We start from the raw sequence: 13858 nt of genomic DNA, 5'->3' as shown, positions 1-13858 counted from the left end.
GTTATGTTAGCGAGCACTTAACCGACTAGGTACGTAATAAATGGTGTGGATAACAATGCAGAGGCTATGGCACCTGAATATACCATGACAGATTATCATTTATGACTGAGTTGACCTTGGAGAGGCTCAGCCATGGCTGAGAATCGAACTCAAGTTGCCTGGGTTATAGCAGAATCTGCTTATCACTGCACCACCACTACTCACTCTTCACACATGCCCACCAACAACATAAAATACAACAACCATTCACCCCTATTATGTGGTGATGTCGCTAACATTTGTTTGCAATAATTGGTGCGAAACAAGTCCATGTGAAGGCTCAATAAATGAAAGCAATGGACACCCACGTATTACGTGTCTGTCCTGTGTTCACTCTATTAGTATTATTATTAGTCCCATAGCCCTATTCAAATTGCTAACAGTACATTGGGTGCGGCTGTTTATGTGTTCAATTTAAAATAAGAGTTGGGATGAGCCTGACCAAGTTGGCACGTGCCTCAAATCTGATTTGCTTCACTGCAATTTATATTAACTTGCTCTAGGACCAATCAATAAAGCATAAGTGAATCTTGTTTTTGGCTTCACAACTTTTATTACAAGGGTAAGCGCACATCGTTGTCTATGTCTTTTGTAATTCAATGTAGCTTGTGGTTTATCCACGTGTGTACCACTTTGCAGTACAAAGGGGATAACATTCCCATCATGTGATATACAATATGCAGACACGTTCTATCCACCACATAGTTTGTCTACTTTTTTTCTCCCAACTTATATTTATGTCATGAGAAAGTTGTGACATTTCCACTGAACATCGCATTACATCTTGTCAGAGAATGGTCCCAGAAGATATCATGAAACTGCTTCGGAAAGCACTTCAGTAGGCCTCCTTTACATCCTTGGATGGTGCAGCTTGGTACATCCTTTGTAAAGAGTGTTCTGCACGTGACAACTAAACAAATATTCCAGTCTGCATAGCTGGAATTTAGTAGCTTAAGTGGCAAGTACATTTAACACGATATAGTTTGCGCAATCATCTGTGACTGGACGGAGAACATCAGCCGGCTACTCTTGGTAATCCCGTTTACTCCTGGTTGGTCAAATGGATGTAAGTTGCTATGGATGTAAAATATTCTGAAATGTTAAATGGTTTATGTTTCATATATATAGTATTTATTGTTATGCGACATATCTGTATCTTTTACATTTCATGTTATAATACAAAAAAAAGAATAATCTACCAAGTGGTTCCTCTTATGGCCCACTTCTAAAGCTCAGCTTTCCATTGGTTATTTAACCATAAGGTCATATAAATGACACATACACATCCCCAATTACGATACAAACCTGCCCAGATCCTTCATGTGATTACATTTTTCCGTTCTTAGCAAGCATGCGGATATTTTATAAAGTTGATAACATTAAAAGTAAAAAAGAAAATTATTAACCAAAACAGTACAACGTTACAGAGTGAGGTTACAATTTATGCACAACACTTGAGATATTAAGATTTGTATATTAAATGCACAAATTGTGCTGGAATGGGGTACTTTCATGGCACCATGTGCTCATGTTTGGAAGTCAGGTCTTGCCTGTCCTCTGTTGGCTTTCCATCCACGCGGTGGGCTTACATCCAGCATCACACTCTCACACTTGTCAAGATTCCCATTATCGGCACAAGACTCCTGCTGACAATTGGGATTTCCCAATTGCAAATTGAGTTTCACAATGTGGAATTTATAATTAACCTTTACCCGGAGAGACATGCAAAGCACAAAGTTTCGTACCTTAATAAGCGGTAAAGCAAATCCAAACTGTCCTTGGTCTGTGTAGCTAGCTGTTACTGTGGCAAATCAATTGCATGATAATTGGAAGGTTTGGTTGAAAGTTGACCTTGTGGTTGAAAGTCAACTCATGTCTGTTTAACACGTAGGATTTAACGACCATGAACTAATGTCTGATCTCTGCTATAGGAATGTGGAATTTCTACAACTGGCTTAGAGCTGTCTTTTTCCCAAAAGTCTTTTGAAATAAATCTGCCAAATATCTAAAGGACCTCCTGACTCCGCAAATTCCCAGCAGCAACCTCAGAAGGGCCTCCCTGTTTTTTTTTTATTGCAGCTATTAAAACTAGAGGCCGACCGAAACTGAATTTCTGGTTTCGGCCGAAACCGAAACCAGACCGAAAGTTAAATATTGACTTTCGTCGAAACAGAAAGGTATATAACCGAAGTTACCGAACACAAGATGTATTAAATATGTCATGCTACTTTCAATAAAAATAAATCTAGAACTAATAATTCAGAGCCTGCAGTGAGAGTCGCTAAATATCACATCTTTAGGTGTAACTTATTTAGTAATTATATCCAAACAAACGAATGTTGTAGTTAATAAATACCAGTTTTTCCGCATTCTCGCTCAGCAGGTAGCTGGTCCTTGTTTTGATCAGAATCGATTTTAGTGAAGTAATGCCACACCGCATGTTTCAACATTCTTCACGGCGATTAACTGCTCCGTTTATTAACTTTAATTTTCTAATTCACTCAGATTCGTAATTTCGTTATCACTAATTCGCTAAGGAACTATTAACTAACGAATATCAATATTGTCAGACTTCGAATCTCGGTATCAACACGCGTGTAGACTTAAGCGGACGCAACACATAAGCCAAGGCGGGCAGGGCAGGTGGCTGGGAACAGATGTAGTATGGTTCCAGGGAGACTTGACACGTAGTTGGAGGCACACGCTTATTTATTAACACCAGCACCTAACTCGGAAGCCTAGCTCACAGCTAGCTTACGGAACACAACAGCCTAGCTCACAGCTAGCTTACACCTAGGTTACGGCACCCCGAATACCCAGACCCCGCTCTTAGAAGAGCGTCAGTTCTGGGCTCTGGGGACCACGCCGCTCGCTTGCCTGGTCGGTCCTTAAAAGGACAGCGATCCCATGGAGTTCCAGGGCCGGTCTAGCTGGTCTTCTTTCTTCACTGGTTACAGCTTCACACACTAGACCCAGAGCCCTTCTGGCTCGCCGCCTTAAATAGCCATCTCCCCCCGAGGGGAGGGGCTGTGGGGGATCCCAGCGTACGGCGAGGACGTCGCTGCGAGCACCTGCTCCGCGTACCGACGTAGCCACGCCCATTGTGTTTGTTTGCCACCCGCGGCAAGTCTAAATCAGGCCGTCTACAACAGCTACAACGGCTCTACACAGACAACAGATGCACTTTGTTGTCGTACCACCAAAGAGACTCCACCCACGAATGTAGCTGCAGGCTTCCGTCTGTTGACATGAGCAGACCAAGCTGCTGCTGCTGACGTGTGTGTTTGCAGCCTATCGCATAGGATTGCCTAGCGCCGACTGACCAGCCGATTGGCAGAGAGATAGACGTAGCACTAGCGTTATATTCTAAAAATAGATCTTCGTTTGACGACCGAAAGTCACTCTCAGTTTCGGCCGAAATCGAAACCAGACCAAAAGTAAAAAATTTACTTTCGGCCGAAACCAAACGTAAACCGAAAGTTAAAAATTGTCTTTCGGCCTAAACCAAAAGTATGCTGAAAGTGGCCATTTGCCAACTTTCAGCGCCGAAACCGAAACCAAATTTCGGTCGGCCTCTAATTGAAACTAGCTTTGGCGATGGGTCTCCGCTGCTGTTGCTGCTGCCCCACGTGACTGGATGCTCGACTCCCTGCCCTCCCTCCACCGATTCCGATCACTCCTCGCTCAAAGTGTAGAGTTCAACCCCTCGCGTTCCTCCGTGGTGGTTATTTTACTCGCTCATTCGTGTTCGCTACACCTTGCACTCATCTTCTCTCTGACCTCTCTGACCCTTCGATACCTCACCCTTGTGTTTGGTGCAATTGTGTCTTTTTCCTTTGTTAATATTGTTCATTTATGTTCTTTAAACATAATTTTTGCCTAGACGCACCCCCCCACCCCCGATCGATCCCTAGTTTTGAGGATATATTGCGCCGAGATTGTTACACATTATCTTCAGTTTTTTCCCTCTTTTTCAAATCTCCGTATTCAGTTTTTTTTATTACAATAAAAATACATTATTTTTGCATGCACCTACAACACTTTCTATTTCGTTGTTGCCTGTTTCCCCGTATGAATTACTTTGTTGTTCTTGTTCTGTGCTGAAGCACCACAGATCTCGCTTGCAAACTAGTTGGGTCAGTGGCTCAATGGGATTTCCATGTAAACAACTAAACATTGATTGATTCACACCGAGGTATGATCTCATTGAGAAACAATGTCTTCTGCAAATGAAGACCCACGGAGAAGAAACGTCACGTGTCATGCGCCAAAACACAGTGGGACCTTACGATAATGTATCATCTTTCTGTTACCACTTGTTTTAAGTTGCTATCCACACGACCAATGATTGCCTATAATGTATCAAGGCATTTGTAGTGGATTCCACTGAGTCGCAGATGTACTTCTTGAGCGGAAACACATTTTAATTAACACCAACATATAACACAAGGGGTTACTGCCCCTTTACCAAATAACCGATGGTGGTGGGACCACCAGGCTAACTACGCTAGTTACTGGGAGTAGCTACAATGGGCAGGACCCTAGCTTGGGTCCTCATACACGTGTTGGTGACTTCTTCTCGGATGTAGATCGTAGATCTTCAGATGACGACAGCATAGCTGAACCCCGGTCCCTGTGCGGAGCCGGTTTATATGCTCCTGGGTCATGGCTGGCCCCGCCCTTAACCACGACCACCTTGGAGAAACCTCTTGTCGTTTCTCAACCCTTCCCGTAGGATCTCACCCTGACACGTGACCACCCCCAAGCCCCCACCTAGGGCCCTTGTATAGATATTACTGGTCACGTGCCTTCCAGGGTCAACCAGATTGCCATGGCCTAGGGTAACCTCATCCCATGGTTGACACTCTCATACTCCATTCTGTCGGAGTCAGAACTGCACGCCACGCGTGGTGCCACTGCGCTATCCCAGCGCTCACCAAGCCCCCTCTACGGCTGGTACTACACCCACCTAAGGGGTGTCCGTGATGACAATGCATCGCACGACGTGCCTTGCGAGAGCTGGAATTACTCAGTGACATTCACGATGTCGCTTCATACGTGATGTCCACGATGTGAGTACATCGCACACCGTGCCCCTCTAGGGCCGGCACCACATAGTGACATCCGCGATGTTACTACATATTTATTGCCATCTTTCTACACAGTGCTTCAGATGCTGCTGCTGTTGTATGTATAGTGAGTCACTTCTGAAACACTATTTTAGAAGGCAACAACGTTTATTCTACACTATATATCTTACACACTGTTCACACACGGGATAACTAATTACGGGTGAGAGCAGCCAACATGCTGTCTGACCCACGACGCCGGAGACGGAGACGAAAACGTAGCACCTCGGGTTCCATTCCACCTGGAGACAGCCCTGATTCAGCCTCGGGGCTTCCCTTTTATGCCCCAAAGTGTGGCCTGGCTCTGCCCTCGGCCACACCCCCTTCTAGAACCTTCCAGGAGGTGCTGGGCCGACCTCCACGTGCCACCTGCCAGGCTCTGCCCTTAACCACGCCCCCTCCTGGAACCCTCCAGAAGGTCCTGGGCCATGCTCCCCGTGTCCCATCGGTCACATTTGCCCTACATCCTTCACCCCGGCCCATCACGTGCTTTGCCAGCCGGCCAGGGTGACGTATCCCCACATGCCCCTCTCCACCACCAGCAGCCAGTGCCAGGCCCCCTAGTGACCCAGAGAGGGGCATATGTAGGACTGATATGCCCCTCTCTGCCAGCAGCCAGCACCACGCACCCTAGCGACTCACTGTATTGTACCTAGTGCTATGCGCCGGAGTGATCCATTCTATGTCACTACATCACCCTCCCCCCCCACCCCTTAAAAAACACAGCCGTCCCGGCTGACCTCCCACACCCCGCGCAGTGGGACGACCCATCAGGAACCAACAACAATTCTGACATGACAACAACAACAACTGTTAGCACCTTTGCACGAGTCAACACAACAACGACAACCTTAAGCCCCCCTCGCGAGTCAGCACAACAACAACAACTGTTAGCCCCCTTGTGAGTCAACACAACAACCAACAAAAAAAATTGCGACGCACCGTAATAACCCACCCCTGGACTTTAAACAATACCTGACAAATGCTGGCCCGCCACAGCCCACGAACCCAGGAAGGACCTAGTTCAACCAGCAACACACAGCCCGGCTCGTGTCCGTAACCTCTTGCCAGACGGTGGCAGGATAAATAGAATGACTGGGGCAGTCATTTAAACTGCACAGTTCTCGAACGGTTCCTCGTCGCCGGGCCCCCAGGTGGGACAAGGGCGGGTTTCCCGGGTGCCCCAGGGACGAATGGAAGATGGCCTCATGGGCGCAGCCCCTCCGGGACAAAAGATGGGGGGGGAGAAGAAGCAAGTGTCGGCCGCTCCCTCCTCCTTGGATGGCTTTCCGACGGCTTAACGGGTGGTTCCGTGGTCGTCAGGTGCTGGATTCCTTTGGGCTCGGAGGAGCGGAGGTCGATGGGGTGGAAGACGGTGGAGGTGCAATGAACTGTCCCTGCTTGGCGCGGCATCCCTTGGCATCTCTGAGCGTGAAGTCGACGGCGTCTCAAATTTGGCGGGAGCAATTTCCCACCCATCATATGCCCCTTTCTGCCAGCAGCCAACACCACGCACATTAGTGACCCACTGAATAGTATTACATGCTGTGCTGGCTGCTACACCCATATTTCCTTATTCTATTGTACCCAGCGCTACGTGCCGTAGTGATCCATTCTATGTCGCTACATATGTATAGTAAGATTATGAGCTTTAAAAATGTATTCATATTTTTTCCTGAAAGTAATTATCTTATGTTTTGTACACTTTTATTTTTGTGTATACATCCGTAGATGTTTTATTTTTTCATGTGCAGCATCTTTAGGCGATTTTATTGTCATGGTGCCCGTATATAAACGAAAACCCAAATTAATCGATTGAGCAAACTGCACTTGCCGTAAGTGAAGTTGAATCGTGTCTGAAACGTGTAATAATCTCAATTCCACCTGGCTTTTTTTTTGCAGTGGATGGACACTGGTCCAAGTGGACGAGTTGGAGTCCCTGCTCGGTGAGCTGTTCCAATGGCACGCAGCAAAGGACCCGGGATTGCATGGAGCCTTCATTCGGGGGCTCCGACTGCAGAGGCAGTGTGTCTGAAGAGCGCCCTTGCTATAATGCTGACTGCCCAAGTAAGATGTTTTTCTATTCTTCTTTTTCTGCATTCACCATGGTCAATCCACTGCTGAATGAAGATCTCTCCGAGCTGTCGCTGCCTCTTTTAATCATGCCCTGTAATAATGATCCACCTTGAACCTGCACACGAGTTAATTCCATCGCTCCATCTCCTCATACGGATGTCCTCTCAGACACGTTCCATTTCCAGGCTTCAACTCCATCGTTATTCTTGATCATCGTCCATCATCCCTTCCAGTGATGTGTCTTCCCCAAGACCACGTTGATATTATTACACGGTGTATGTTCTGTAATCCATGTGTTCCTTCTTCTGTATATCAGTGTTATTCCAAGCTTCCATCTCTCAATTCTCTATGCACTTATCAATGTTTGTTCGATATTTTATGTATATTTTCATTTTATTTTAGTATTATGGTATTATTGAGATACCACTGCCATTGACCACAGACACCATTTTTGTATCATAATGGGCTTCATAACTACGTGGCCTAGTGACAGCTAATAACGTCTGGTTAATCCACCTGGGAAATCAATTCCCTGCTATCGATAGCATTTAAGAAATATCTATATAAAAATCCCCATACGTAGCACTCGACAAATAGGAGGGAATAACCCGGGAGTTAAGAATAACCAATGTTGCTATGTGCTTTAAAAAAAACACTGTGTATTATGGATACATACACTACATCGCAAACACGTGTATAATTACAAAAAAATCATTGTAATCTTGTACATCGCTAAGTTGCACCTTTCTCCGTAGAATATGAATTGACAGTGCACGTGACTACACACTATCTGGGAGAGATTGTTATTCCTTTTTCAATTGTAACATCACAACAATCCAAAAATACATAACTAACATTCGAATAGATGGTGACACTGAGAGTGGGAAGATATATGAAGAGGGATGAACATGCAAGACAATAGACATATAGACCACAGAGAACTCTATGTAAACAATTGGGGAAATTATGAGAAACTAAATCGGTGGAGAATGCAAAACAAAAATAATAAAAAAATGTTTTAACAAGCATGAAAGTGGAAACGTAAAATAGGTGATGGGTAAATCACGAATAGGAGCCATTAGAGACCGAGATTAAAATATAGTGCATGACAGAGACAGAAAATAAGACTGGCAGAGGAATCCCATCCAGAAGTCTCAGGAAAAAAATATTGTATGTACCAGGAAACTAATCATTTTTTTTACTTACAGAAATAATGACTCAGTTTTGCAGCAGAAAAGTATTATATACATCAACGAGTATGATATGAGCAGTCTATATAACCACACATGTGCATATATACTGTTCACACATACACATAGCTGATGATGTAATGACACACATATTAAGATACTTTTATGATTCTTAGGGCTTCATGTTAATACCCCTGGCTCACAGAGCGAGACTAAGGCACCTTGAAGAATCTTAGGGTTTAATTTTGTACGTCCAATAATCAGAAAACCAGTATTGAGCAGCGCAGCCATGGGCATCCGTCTCATAACGAATACGATTTTTAAAGGAAAATTAATTAGGGAATTAACTTTTGGAGCATTCGGTCTTCAAGAACTACCTAATGCAAATTCAAAGCATGTGGTGGAGTGTCATGTTTTAGTAGAAATGCTCCACATGTTAAGTTAATTAACATCGTTGAGAATTTTAAGAGGAAATGGAAATTACGTCCCAAGATGTATACGTACAATGGCAAGTCAAAGTCAATTGTCAAATTGTCTATGCTCAAGTAAGCGCTAGTGTTCCTCGTATCTCTGCCGTATGTATGTCCATTGAACTAATTTCGCAATGTATGTAGCCAAGCGTGCTTATCGGAGGTGGAAGGACAAGAAATTAAACTAAAAAAGTTGTTAAGAAATTCGTTTTCAATCTCGACTTAAAGGTGCAATGCTCCAGTGGCTTCCTAATATCAGAAGCAAGAGCGTCCCAGATGGCCGCAGAAGTACATCTGAATGTGTGTGATGTAGTGTCCGTCTTTGTTCTGCTGGAGGCCAGTATACTCATAACAATGAATATTGACAGCAACATGCAAGGTTGTAGTGTTTTTATAAACACAGCAGGAATAGTAAGCTGTTATTTCTCCAAGCAGGGTTTGAACTTAACAATTTCTCGTTGTGAGTCAAACCCTCTAACTACAGTGCCAATCACATTCAATCCGCACACAGACATCCACACACATAGATGCCTGAAATCATACAGGAAAGCAGCATGCTACAAACTAAGGATCACATATCACCGAGTGTCTCTGATCTTTACATTGCTGTGCAGGTCTTTATAATTTACTGAATAATTCCATCTCACGTTTGTTTTCATCCAGAACCAACACAGCTTCAAAAAGATAATTCCTAAAGTGTCCTGGTCATTGGAATCAAACCACTTATTTCAAGAACTGCCTCACCCAACCCACTAGGCTGTTGTTGAAATCATACACACTCTTCGATATATTTTAATTAGATGGTGCAATAGTATTGCTCGTGCCTCAGCAAAAAAGACCCGAGGTTCGATTCCTGACTCGGTGTGGAGTTTGGATGTCCCCCCCCCCCTGTTCTGCACGGCTCTCTGATTTAATTCCAAGGCTAAAAGAATGCCACTGGTATTGACCAAACATCCAATATTGAAACATTACTTGCAAATTACTCAACAGGCATTACAGCCATATCTTATCTAGAGGCCGACCGAAATTCGGTTTCGGTTTCGGCACCGAAAGTTGGCAAAATTGCCTCTTTCGGCATAGTTTCGGTTTCAGCCGAAAGTCAATTTTTCACTTTCGGCTTACTTTCGGTTTCGGCCGACCTCTAATCTTAACAAGTTATTGTGTGTTGAAGTAATCCTGCGGATGCAACGTCACATATCTGCCATGACCAATTAACTGCTCACACGCAGTGCAGTACTTGTGCACGATGGCATAATCGTAATTTTCTTTAGATGTTCACATATTCGATCTGTTCACATATCTGACTTTATGAGTTGGATATTCGGCGTTATACTGTGCTATATATTTGCAAGAGAAGGACGATGCGTGGCAATGTCACGGCTAATTTAGTCACCTGTTGTATGATGTATTTTCATTATATATTAATTAACGGGTGCAGGAGGTTATTTGTTGAATCCCCTGGTGTAATACACCCTCGCCCCACTCACCCCGGGATATTTGAAATACATTTGCTGGAATTTAATCAGGCAATCTCTTGGTGGATTTTTTTCTTAGATGTTCATAACAATCAGGAAAAAAATGTAAAAAGTTGCTCATCCCGTGCTAAATGCAAATTAAGGAGCAATTTCCACAGTGCAGCAACATCATTTATTACCAAACAAAATGTAAATATATGCCGGTCTAACAGCTTTAACGCGAATATATTTCACTGTATATCAATGCGGGTTAACATTAATGGCAGCAAGCCTACTTATTTCCATAATAATTTAGGGAAAGGAATAAAAATGTGTTTAATTAAGCTGGCGCTTTGGTGCTGTTCTACTGGCTATGTATATCATATGGCTCACACCCTTTAGGGCAGATGGCACATTTATCACAACTTGGGCTATGCAAATAAGCCCGTTCAATGCTCCGCACAATATTTCAGAAGTAATGGGTGACCACTGTGGTTAGGGTGCTTGAGTCACTTTCGGAAGTTTCCGAGTTTACAATCCTCTTTGGAGATTGACTTGGAACATGGTACTTCCAGGGCAAGATACAATATAAAATGAGTCCTATTTTTCTTTTGGATTATAAAGTTGTTAACTCTACTCATCCCGACAATACGAATATGGAATTTCCACCACAGGCTCAGGGCCACAAATGGGCTACATGAGCATTCTCCCACTGCTCACACGTGCATGTGAGAACCTTGATTACAATAGGATTCAGCAAGTGAGTGCACACATTGTAACTTGTCATCTCTCCCTGTTCGGTAATGATCCGCATTTGTATGGGCCACTGTTTGTAAGCTCAACGTCCTGCCCCTGTGCTGAGGGATAGCCATGCGCAGCGGATAAGTCACGGATGTCTGCACTGGCGCAAGCTGCACCGGCCAGCACGGCTGCATGAGTAATGATCGCACGACGTGCAAAATTTAATGGACTCATTTTCATGAGCAATGTGGCCTTGTGTCTAGAGAATCAGATATTTCAATTACACCCCCCGATTCCATCAATCCAGCACCTCGGGAGGCTATTTACAGCTGTACGAAATCATTAAATATAATGAAACTGGCCCAAAATGCTATAAGGATGCGTTTGGACAAATACTATTCAATTATATGCAACAGTATGGATATAGGTATTTCATGATTTAAAGCAGGTTAGACACATTTATTATCCACTGAGCAAATGCTTAAATCTGGGATTTTAATAGACCGTCGATAAAAATGATCATATATTCACACTAATAAATTGTATATGCACGTTGCCAAAGATAATAATTTGTTTAATGTATATGTGCCAATATTGATTGTAGGGTTTGTCTATTTAAAGTTATGGTAGTATCAAATAAACAGAAATGCAATTTTAATACATTTGGCATTTGCAATTCAAGTGCTGTAATGCCCGCTTCAGAGATGTTTTTGTTACATTCCAATGCAAGAACAGGTACTATTTGATAATAAAGAGTATATAAAAAAATGCCTGCATTATGTGATCATCATTATTGTTACAACACCGTGTAATAAGCGCTGCTCTGTGATACCTTAATGGCATTTCCATCTGCCTGGCTTACATTCACAAACGATCATCAACAAATGAAGACTAAAATTAACATCGTGCCTTCCAGCCAGGGTGAGAAACACAAACGGATTCGCAGGGAATATGAACACCGTGGAGAACGTTTATCCTGACGTGCATGTGCTGCCCATAACTGTGGGAAAAGGCTTATGCAGTATTGGCTTTGGATTAAAATTCTGCACAGAGTGCGATAGCACAATAAGGTCAAAGCAGGCAAATTGTGGGATAAGAGGCAAAATATACCCCTCATAAACATTGCTAAAATATGCTATCTGCTGGAACATTCCAAATCACAAATAACTGGTGTTTACAATTGAATTGAGGCTGCGAGGTATGCCTCTTCTGCTCTTTAAAACGTGTCAACATGTTGAAGCCGGAAGATTAAAGTTTATTTACAGTCTCTCTGTGTGCCACATCCTTTCTCGAAGACGTCAGCAATATTGCCCTTCCATTTAGCTCTGTCCATGATATTACTCAAGGACTCTGCATTTATTTAGTCACAGATGGGCATTGCTGCGAGGATAATACATATTTTATTTGAAGAAGACTTTGCTTATCAATGTTTTTTATTTAAAGTATCCATAACAATGCTAATGATTATTTTGAATCTGCGTAGTCATTACTTACCATTTTCAGAAGGAACATCATCCCAGGTTTTGTCTTATCAAAGTAACATGTAATGTTTCGATTTAAAGCTTTCGTGACTGCAGGGATTCATCTTCTTGTTTCTTTCGGTAAAGTCACGTAGAAGGGAAGTAATAAAATAATAAAAATAAAACATAATAAAACAATTCCCTTCTACGTGACTTTACCGAAAGAAACAAGAAGATAACATGTAATGTATTTATTAACATTGCTTTCTTAAAATGTACACATATCAGGGATCTTTGACCTTGAAATATGACAGCAATGTACTGATAATGTCGAACCCCGATTAGCACGGTTGGTGACATACGGTGCAAAATAAGTTCCAACATACATACATTTCCTCACACTGCTGCCATCCTTGCATTGACCCAACAAACTGAAGCCAGAATTGTCCCATTAAAATTGGAAAAAATCTATTTTAAAAACCTCAAAGCTTAAAATTATTTACATAATGCAGACTTGATTTCTTGAAAAAGGTATCTATTTGGAGTTTGAACACCATAAGACCTGTTTTATTACCAGAAAGGGTAAAACCTATTCTTCCTTTTCATACTTTATAGATGTTCGACCCTTGTGTTGAGGTCTAAGTAGCATTTCAAAATAACGTGGCTCTAGAAAAAAAGGTAATCCACGTTTACAAATGAACAGAGAGTTATAATCAATGAGCAGCGTGCCACTCTACAGGTGAATGAATTACACTTTTTCTATGCAGCCTTTCGTCATCTTAAGGTTTTGTAAAAAAAAAACACATTTTTGAATACATTCCCTATCGTGTGCAAGCAGTCGACATTGCTCATAATGTTTTATTCATTTTGTTACAGGCTCTCTAGAAGAGTTAAGAAAATGCAACGGTCGAAAATGCACAGGTGGATATTCATTCGATGTGTATGTGTGTGTATATATATGTATAAAAATAAATTAAATGGCGAGCGGTGGCATAGCTGTTAGCGCGCTGCACTATGAACCCAGCCACTTGGGTTCGATTCCTGCTCAGGATTGACACCAGTGGCGATTATCTGGATCAGTCCTGGGCGTCCCCTAGGTCGACTCAGCCTCAAATTAGTAACTGATGCGGTGTGCAAACATCGCTGCTAGGGAGACAAAGATGGCTGGGCGTGGTGTTGGCCACCCACCCCCTCGTGTGCCATACTAGCCTTTATAGGTGCTCGCTAACAGAACTTGCCCCAACAGTTTGTTAAGGCTATAGGGGAGGGGGGGTATTTGTCCTTGTTTCACACTGCACA

The 13858-nt window shown here is 42.9% G+C and overlaps 1 protein-coding gene across 10 annotated transcripts in view; it reads left to right on the top strand.

Annotated features, from left to right (window-relative positions):
* The window catches only part of LOC133349224 (adhesion G protein-coupled receptor B1-like), a 143857-nt gene that overhangs the window by 57282 nt on the left and 72717 nt on the right, over nt 1-13858 (top strand). For all 10 annotated transcript variants that reach the window (XM_061562544.1, XM_061562535.1, XM_061562539.1 and 7 more), the window contains exons 7-8: nt 7071-7235; nt 13436-13480. In XM_061562544.1, the coding sequence (XP_061418528.1) occupies nt 7071-7235; nt 13436-13480 (210 nt within the window). The remainder of the gene's footprint in view (nt 1-7070; nt 7236-13435; nt 13481-13858) is intronic.

Source organism: Lethenteron reissneri, chromosome 29 (genome assembly GCF_015708825.2).
Source record: "Lethenteron reissneri isolate LAM-NWPU_2019-01 chromosome 29, ASM1570882v1, whole genome shotgun sequence".
NCBI classification, from domain to species: Eukaryota; Metazoa; Chordata; class Hyperoartia; order Petromyzontiformes; family Petromyzontidae; genus Lethenteron; species Lethenteron reissneri.
This window is presented reverse-complemented; position numbering and strand designations above follow the sequence as displayed.